The sequence below is a fragment of the Schistocerca serialis genome, chromosome 1, assembly GCF_023864345.2.
Source record: "Schistocerca serialis cubense isolate TAMUIC-IGC-003099 chromosome 1, iqSchSeri2.2, whole genome shotgun sequence".
Classification (NCBI taxonomy): Eukaryota; Metazoa; Arthropoda; class Insecta; order Orthoptera; family Acrididae; genus Schistocerca; species Schistocerca serialis.
The window spans coordinates 851,049,542-851,059,361 of record NC_064638.1 but is presented as its reverse complement, the minus strand read 5'-3'; the positions used below and the strand labels follow the sequence as shown (position 1 = coordinate 851,059,361).

General features: G+C 40.2%; 1 protein-coding gene across 1 annotated transcript in view; it reads left to right on the top strand.

The window, feature by feature from the left end:
- The first annotated feature begins 808 nt into the window (after positions 1 to 808).
- Positions 809 to 9,820, top strand: part of LOC126485241 (glycolipid transfer protein) — a 77,013-nt gene continuing 68,001 nt past the window's right edge. Inside the window, exons 1-2 of the mRNA XM_050108861.1 lie at positions 809 to 1,212; positions 1,332 to 1,387. Of these exons, the coding sequence (XP_049964818.1) occupies positions 1,068 to 1,212; positions 1,332 to 1,387 (201 nt within the window). The 5' untranslated portion in view covers positions 809 to 1,067. The remainder of the gene's footprint in view (positions 1,213 to 1,331; positions 1,388 to 9,820) is intronic.

Sequence of the window (9,820 nt, the reverse complement as noted above, 5' to 3'; positions counted from 1 at the left end):
TAACCTTAATTCAGATCAGCTGATTGTCTAACTATTCCGCTCAGATCCTTTGGTGCACGCCGCACGGGTATGGTCAGTCCTACGATTGTTAGGCGAGCTATGTTAAAAACATAAACCAAATAATTTCAATCAACAATATTGTTCCACACTTTCATAATAATAATGCACAGCAGACCAGAGTCGCATGGAGCATGTAAAAAAAAAAAAAGAAAAGAAAACCCTAGTGCCATTATGTAATATGTTATTTGATTAATTAGGGATCTGTTATTTGTAGTACTTAAAAATACCGCACAATCATCCTTACATAATCCTAATCAGTATTATTATTTTTAATACAAAATTTCCCCCGAAAGACCTGACTGTGAGGCTGCGGGGTTCGTACCAAGTGCTACAAGAATAAACTGCTCCTGTGCATGTGACTATACATGTTTATTGATTACACACACCTGCAATATGCACAAAATTTTGTGATTATTTTTGACGCGCCCCTAATACATATGCACTTGACAATGCCGAATACGATCGGAACTGCAGAATCCAACAGAAATATTTTTGTCTTCCTTTTGTTATACTTCTGGCGCGAGCACTCTACAAATTTTCTCGAAGTGACAATGAGCACTTTGCACGCCTGTCCTTTTCACTTAAAATGATTTAATCGTTTTAGTATTCTGTCGCTTTTTCAATAGTATAATAACTCATTGAAGTAGTCAGTCTGATGACGTCAACTTAGTATTATTTGGTTTTATTATGCATTTATTGAGAGATAAAGATATTTTACATGCGGTTTATTCTCTTTTTGTACTGTGTCTTCAAGGAAAAACTCGCGCTGTAGTTCAAAAATACCGCGTAATCTTTCGGCCGGAAACTATGGTCTTATTTTGACAGCGAACAGCTGATTAACTCCGAGATGAAGTGATGGCTTTCTGTGGCGACGATCGGAGAAAATGCTGGTCAGGAGATAACGGACTGATAGCGATTGGAGGCCAAACGGCTGCTGTTTGTGCATTTTATTCTTCTGCTTTACCAAGTTAGTGAGTGTTGTGATAAAATTGATACACGTGTACAAAATGTCTAGTCCGACGAATAAAGCATCTTCTCATGGAAGAAAGAACTTTTTTACAACAGTGCAAGTGCCTTTTCCTGATGTTATTGGAGGGAAAATTAATACTTCTAACTTCATAGAGGCGTCGAAAGGCGTTGTCGAATTGGTTGGTAAGAATCAGGTGTTTTCAGAAACTTTTGTTGTAAATGGCAAAACAATCTTGCAAAATTGTGTTCGTAATTATGTATGACTTGAATATTCAAATTATATTCAATGTTTATTGTTTCAGATAGGTTTGGAGGTATATTTGCCCCTGTTAAATATGACATGTCGGGAAATATCAAGGTAGGCGACGTTCATTCTGTGAATTTACGTTTTCATGTAAGACTCTATCTTCTTGTTATCGTAAGAGATATTAACTATAACTGATAAAATGCTCCACTAGGTTCGAATTTTTAGCAGTAATCGTGTGTATCAGTACAGTTACCGGTATTAATATGTAAGAGACTGCGTGTACCAAGAAATGTAATATAAATAGTGGAAAAGCATAATTTCGGGCAATTGTTTGTTACAGACAGCTGTATCTAGACGATAGATCAGTTAAAAAATTTAGAAATTTGTGAGAAGTATATGACCAGCGGACACTCGTAGTAGTTAGTCTACATGGTCAACAAGAGTTTGTGTGTGTGTGTGTGTGTGTGTGTGTGTGTGTGTGCGCGCGCTAATTACACATTGTTAGTTGAGACAAATAAGGACCATAACAAATTACGCAATACATAGCACTTTAGATGTTGAAAGTATTGTTTCATGGTATATTAGAAGTGTTAATATTCTGAAACTTGAGCTCATACATTTGCCTACCAGTAGTACATGGAATATGTGATTTATTAAAGTGCACATCATGCATTCACTTAAAACTTCCAGCTGTTATCAGTTCTGTCTTACGCAGCCAAACTTCACAGAGGCTCACTTGCATACTTTTCCCAAGAATCATCCCTTTGAGAAAGCCAGTTGTATCCTTAAGTCTGCCCCGTAATGATATATACCAATAGCGTTTTAACATGAACAAACATTTCTAATAAATAAAAGCTGCATAGCTGAATGGAATTTGCATCCAGTTATTTGTCCTTAGCGTAGAGTGTGATAGTTAACTGTGTTAATTAATTCTATTTTTGATTTTATTAACAACTATTATTAACCTCAAAAAATTTTAAGAAAAAAGTGATTTTTACCGTAGGTTTTTCTGTTGCCGTAATAGAAATCTCATTTTGTGTATTTGATTCAATCCTTATAGAAAAGAAGTAAATTTTAGCTCAACAGATGAAAAGCAGCTGGCATTTTCAGTTGCTTGTGAACATTAATCAATTCACCCTGTGTTTGAGAACAGCATTCACAGTTGGGCTGCATTTTGGCTGGTGTAATTCAGCCCAATTGTGAATGCTGTTCTCAAACACAGGGTGAATTGATTAATGTTCACAAGCAACTGAAAATCACACTGACTACTGTCAAACTATTGGCGGCTGCTGCTGCAAATTGGAGTGTTGGAAGTGCCCCAAAGAGTCGTGAAACTATGGTAGCAGCACATATAGGTACCTCAGGTACTGTCCTGTAGTATGGATCCTGTCTGCTCTGCAGAAAGGTTGAGGTATGTCGTACTTGACTGTGAGTAGTGTGTAATTGGTAGATACAGGCATCCTATAGAGTAGATGGTTCCAGGGTGTTATACTGATCCTGCTAATGAACATGTTTGAGGTACTGTCTTTCACTGAAACTGAAACCAAGCTAGAAGGACTCACTTTATCTGTTTTAGGGAAACCTGTTTTGTCATGTGTAGAGAGGAGGCAAATGCAAAAGGATAAGGAATCTATTAATCATCAGCAGTTCAAACATATTGCATCTAATGGAACCCATTTGGGGGCCTCATTCAACATGTTGAAGAGGCTATACTGGCAGTCATTGAGGGAACAAGGTGCAACAAACTACAGACTGTGGTGCACATTAGAACGAATGATGCCTGTTGTCTGGGCTCTGAAGTCACACTTGGGTCATTCCAGCAACTGGCAGAGAAGGCTGAGAAGACCACCCTTACACAGAGAGTTTCAGTGAAGCTCACAATTTGCAGCATTTTTCCCTGAACTGATCTTGGTACTCTGGTTCTGAGCAGAGTGTGAGAACTGAGCCAGTGACTTCAAAGGTTCTGTAACAAGCAAAGCTGCTTCTTCTGGACTTGTGCCTTAGGGTTGAGAACTGTAGGGACCCCCTAAATGGTCATGTGTGCAGTATATATCAGAGCCTCCTACCCAAGTAGCTGACTGTGTGTGGGGTGCATGCAAGGATTTTTTTTTTTTTTAGTTTAGGCAACTCTCCGTCTTATCCAGATAACAATAGCTGTAGGAAACCCAGAAATATCAGTGTAAGTTCAAAAGGAATGCCCCCCCCCCCCACCCCGACATGTGAGAGTATTATTATCCTAGTAGTTAACTGCCTAAGAATTCACAACAAAGTGCCAGAATTTGAAGTGCTTCCGAAAATCAATGAAGCTCACATAATACTAGGTACAAAAAGCTGGTTAAAACCTGAAACTGATAGTAGTGTGATTTTTGGGAAAAGTTTGTGTGTATCATAGGATAGGCAAATGGGAAATGGAGTTGGTGTATTTGATTGAGTGGATGAGAAACTCAGATCCAGCAAGACAGAAACTGAAGCTATATGTAGGATTGTCTGGGCAAGACCGGAGTGGGCATAAGATGGTAATTGGAATCTTCTATTGCCCACCAGATTCGTCTCCTGATGCAACTGAAAACTTTATGGAAAACCACAGTTCTCTTGTACATAAGTCTACCAGTCATGCTGTAAGCATTGGTGAAGATTTAAATCGTCCAACAATCAATTGGGGAAAATTAGTTTTGTCGGTGGTGGGCATGATAAGACATCCTGTGAAACATTACAAAATGTCTTCTCTGAAAACTACTTAGAACAGATATTTTGGAACCCCACTCTCATGATGGAAATACATTGGATCTAATGGCAACAAACAGACCTGACCTCTTTGAGGATGTTCATATCGCAACTGGTATTGCTGACAATGATGCTGTTGTAGCAACAATGATTATCAAAGTACAAACGACAACTAAAACAAGCAGAAAAATATATGTTAAGTAACCTAGATAAAAACTCAGTAGTTTCATATCTTAATGAGGAACTTGAAACTTTCAGCGCAGGACAGGAGCATGTAGAGGAACTATGGCTCACATTTGAAAGAATAGTTGACCATATACTGGATAGATATGTACCCAGTGGAACAGTTCATAAAGGGAGATATCGTCCGTGGTATACAGTCACTGTAAAGAAACTTCTAAAGAAAAGAGACTACTGCATAATAGGTGTAAAACAAAGCACATGGCTATGGATAGAGAGATGGTGAATGAAACATGTTTGGCTGTCGAGAGAGCAATGCATTAAGCCTTCAGTGATTACCACAGCAGAATATTGTCAAATGATCTTTCACAAAACCCAAAGAAATTCTAATTATATGTAAAGGCTGTTAGAGGCACTGAAGTTGATATCCAGTGCCTGGCAAATGTGACAGGATCTAAACTTGAGGGCAGCAAAGCAAAAGTTAAGATTCTTAACTCTGTTTTCAAATGTCCCTTTACAAAGGAAAATCCAGGAGAATTGCTCTGATTTAATCCTTCTACCACTGAAAATATAAGTGAAAGAAGTATTAGTGTCAGTGAACAAAGCCCCAGGGCCTGATGGAATTCTTATCAGATTTTATACTGAGTCTGTGGCTGAGTTAGCCATCTTCTAAATATAATCTGTCATAGGTCCCTCGAATGTAAAACTGTGCCCTGTAGTTGGAAGAAAGCACAGGTCACACGCATGTACAAGAATGCTAGTAGAAGTGATCCACAAAACTACTATCCAATATCCTTGACACTGATTTGTTGAAGAATTCTAGAACACATTCTGAGCTCATACATAATGAGGTATCTCAAACAGAATGATTTTGTCCACGCAAACCAGCATGGATTCCAAATATGTTGATCATATGAAACCCAACTAACATTTTTCTTGCATGACATACTGAAAGTGTTGGATCAAGGCAGTGGGTAGATGCAGTATTTCTTGATTTACAAAAAGCATTTGACTCAGTACCACACCTACACTTAATGTCAAAAGTACAATCATATGGGGTATCAAGTGAAATTTGTGAGTGGACTGAGGATTTTTTGGTAGGGAGGACACAGCATGTTATCTTGAATCGAGAGTCATTTATTGTGCCCCAGGGAATTGTGTTGGGACCCTTACTGTTGATGTTGTATATTAATGACCCTGTGGTCAGCCTTTTTGCAGATGATACAGTTATCAGTACTGAAGTAATGGCTGAAAGAAGCTGCATGAATATTCAGTGTGATCTTGATAAGATCTTCAAGGGGGTGCAAAGATTGGCAACTTCCATTAAATGTTTAGAAACGTAAATTTGTGCACTTCACTTCAATTAGTCTACAAACGAGATTGCTTACAAATCACTTGTGTGACCCACTCTAGAATGTTGCTCAAGTGTATGGGACCCGTACCCAATAGTACTAAAACGGGATATTGAACATATACAGAGAATGACAGCACGAATGGTCACAGGTTTGTTAGATCCATGGGAGAGTGTCACAGAGATGCTGAAGAAAGAGATAGGCAGACTCTTGAAGAAAGATGTTAGCTACCCTGAGAAAGTTTGCTAACAAAGTTTCAAGAACCAGCTTTAAATGATGAGTCTTGGAATATACTACAACCGCCCTACCTATCGCTCACATAGGGATCATCGTGATGGCTGGGTGTTGTGTGATGTCCTTAGGTTAGTTAGGTTTAAGTAGTTCTAAGTTCTAGGGGACTGATGACCATAGATGTTAAGTCCCATAGTGCTCAGAGCCACATAGGGATCATGAGGACAATAAGAATAATTACAGCACACAGAGAGACATTTAAAGAGTCATTCTTCCTGTGCTCCTTATGTGACTGGAACAGGAAGAAACCTTAATAAGTGGTACAATGTGACATACCCTCTGCCTTGCCCTTGACAGTGGTTTGCAGAGTATAGATGTAGATGTGGATAGTAGACCCGAGAAATGGTTGGTGTGGCAACACTAATTTGTAGTGTAGCCTGAAGTCTAGGTTAGGTTGGAAGGTGATAATTTCCTTCAGAGTTGGCAAACAAATGTGAATGTGGTAGGGAGGTTGTGGTAACAGAATTATCTGCAGTATAATAACGTGATTTTTATGTTCATGCTATAGCAAATTCCCCCCCCCCCCCCCAAAAAAACACACACACACACACACACACACACACACACAGTCCAAACACCCCTAAAAGGCCCGAAATGACAGAAAATCTGCATTAGATAATGTATAAGTCTCAAAAGTATTTTGGTGTGTTATCATATAGGCCTACATAAACTATGAAAAATGCAGGGGTGGATCCACTAAATAACATTTACCTTCAACTTTTCCAAATTCCACAGTGGCTAAGAAACTGGTACAGTTCTAAAGCCTATTGCACAGTACTCATCTTTCTGGAAGATGACCCTTGATGCTGCAGTACTTGGTGAGAGCTCTTCTCATAAAGCAACTTGATCAGTTCTGTTTCATAATCATCATTATTGTGTGTATCAACGCTAATCACATGACCAGTGTTCAAAAGGAGGGAGATATTGGAATAGAAAGCTGTTCATGTACTTCAGGCACAATGAGATTCAGGTGTTAATATGTCCGCCAAGATGAATGGCCACTGTCAAATTGTGGCCAAGAGCTAAACTCACTGTCCAGCTGCTGCACAAAATACTCAGTTTAAATGGCTATTTCATGAATTTTGCCACCTGGATCTCCTCACCAAGACCAGCATCTCTGGATGAAATTTCACACAGTTATCATGTACACTCTCACTTTCCTCTCTGTGGTCTTCATCTTCCTCAGTTCTATCACCCACCCTCCACCCCCAACCGTATCCACTATTTTGTGTGCCGTGTCACATGCCTGTTCCTTTGCTTCCTGTCACTCTTATCCATCAGCCTCTCTTCCTGTCACCACTTCACCATCTTGTTTCTCTCACTCATTCCACACAACAAGACCAGACCACTCACTCCAATCAGGCTGCAACATAGGGATGATGTAGCCATCAGGGATAATGCTGCTGGCAGCGATACACGTTTTCGTTGGTTGCAGAAAAGGACATTGTCCAAAAGCTTAGCGACATTTTCAACGTTGTTATGTGCCTGCTGATTGCTCAGTGCCTTAACTATATAGTGGTTGGTTACTCTTTCACAGTGCTGTAGTTGGAAAAAACATTTAGGCAGTACTGAACAAAAATCACTTAAGGAGGTTCCAGATGGACTCAGTGGACTTCGTTAAGCAGGTCACATTTTCAGCATGCTGTTTCTCCAGTTGATCTTCTTCTTGACCTGAGCCAAGGCTGCACATAAATTACTGGATTCAATTTTCCCAGTGGTGGATCAACACTTCTTAGGAAAATTTGTTCTGCCAACAAACTGTTCCTTTTTTTAGTGCGAATGTCATTCATAGCACTAAATGTTCTTTCACATTCAAATGTGGAAATTGGAATTGAATCAATTATTTGTTGTAATTGTTCAAGGTCTTTAGGTTTTATGTTTGTGTCCATATTTCCATGAATACCAGAATGTATTTTCTAACAATATACTGAGAAGGAAAGTTGCTACTGACCATACAACGGAGATGCTGAGTCACAGATAGGCACCACAAAAAGACTCTCACAATTACAGGTTTTGCCCATTAAGGCCTTTGTCAACAATAGACACGCATGCGCGCGCGTGCCCCCCCCCCCCCCCCCCCACACACACACACAGAACTGCAGTCTCAGGCAACTGAAATAGCATGAAGTCGGAAAACCTCACATATATTAGAGATGCTCCTATCTCCACAAATTATGTCAGTACCATGTGGTTAATGTTTTTTTTTTTTTTTTTTTCCTAAAAGAGCGAGATTTTTGAACAATACTTAAATACTTCAGTCCTCTGTTTCTTTTCATTTTCTTTGCTGCTTTGCTTGGTCTGAGAACCTACATTGGATGGATGGCTAAGACTGGCAACAAATCAGTGTTTGAGATTTTCAGCAAGAATTCAGTGAAACGGGCCACTGTTTATTTGAACAACTCTATGGTTGTTGTGTATCTCAATGTCTTTAAAGACTTTGTTTTAGCTGCTTTAGTTGCATCCTCAGCATAAGAACCTGGAGAAGGCGCCATGGATTCCGGTACCCGGATACTACATTTTATAGTCTTCTCAGCTTTGGTAATAGCCACGTCTCTTCTTTGTTTGGTTTGCTGGTAGTTGGGAGCTCCAACGTTAGGTGCATAATGGGGCCCCTTAGGAACATGGCTGCCGAGGAGGGGAAGGAAGGCAGTGGGCACGCCATGTGCATTCTGGGGGGAGTCATTCCGGATGTCGAAAGGGTGCTTCCGGATGCCATGAAGAGAACAGGGTGCAGCCAACTGCAGGTGGTGGCTCATGTCGGTACCAATGACGTGTGTCACTTTGGATCGGAGCAGATTCTGTCTGGTTTTGGGTGGCTAGCGGAAATGGTAGAGACTGCCAGTCTTGCTTCCGAGATTAAGGCGGAACTCACCATCTGCAGCATCGTCGATAGAACCGACTGTGGTCCTTGGGTGCAGAGCCGAGTGGAGGGTCTGAATCAGAGGCTCATGCAGTTCTGTGACCATGTAGGCTGCAGATTCCTTGACTTGCACCATCAGGTGGTGGGTTTCCAGGTTCCGCTTGATAGGTCAGGAGTCCACTACACACAGGAGGCGGCTACAGGGGTAGCGGTGGTTGTGTGGAAGGGACTGGGCGGTTTTTTAGGTTAGGGGGTCTCAAGGAACCACAAAAAGGACGTCCATCTAAAAGGGGGCAGGTAAACGATTGGTACTGTAATTGTAAATTGTTGTAGCTGTGTTGGGAATGAACCAGAGCTCCAAGCCCTAATAAGAAGCTCTGAAGCTCAAATAGTTTTAGGTACAGAGCACTGGCTAAAGCCAGAAATAAGTTCAGCTGAAGTTTTTTCAAACGATCTAACAGTGTTCAGAAAGGAGGGATTAAATACAGCTGGTGGTGGAGTATTTATTGCTGTCAGAAGTAGTTTGCCTTGTAGTGAAATTGAAGTAGATAGTTCGCGTGAAATAGGTTATACCTGACAGTCGGACTAAACTATTAATTGGATCGTTTTACCGACCCCCCGACTCAAAAGATATAGTTGCTGAACAGTTCAAAGAAAACTTGAGTCTCATTTCAAATAAGTACCCCGCTCATACAATTATAGTTGGTGGTGACTTTAATCTACCCTTGATACGCTGGAAAAATTATATAGCCTATTTAAAGCTGGTGGCAGGCATAAAACGTCATCTGAAATTGTACTGAATGCTTTCTCAGAATATGAGCCCACTCAAAGCGTAAATGGTTTGCGAAAGCATACTTGGCCTTTTAGCAACAAATAATCCTGGACAAATAGTGAGTATTGTGATGAATACAGGGATTAGCAACCACAAGGCAGTTGCTGCTTGGCTGAATACCGTAACATCTACAACCATAAAAAAGAAACGCAAAGTACATCTATTTAAAAAATCTTATAAAAATGCTCTTAATGCCTTTTTAAGAGACAGCCTTCACTCCTTCCGATCTGATCATGTAAGTGTAGAAAAGTTGTGGAATGTTTTCAGAAAGATAGTGTCGACAGCAATTGAGAGATATATACCAC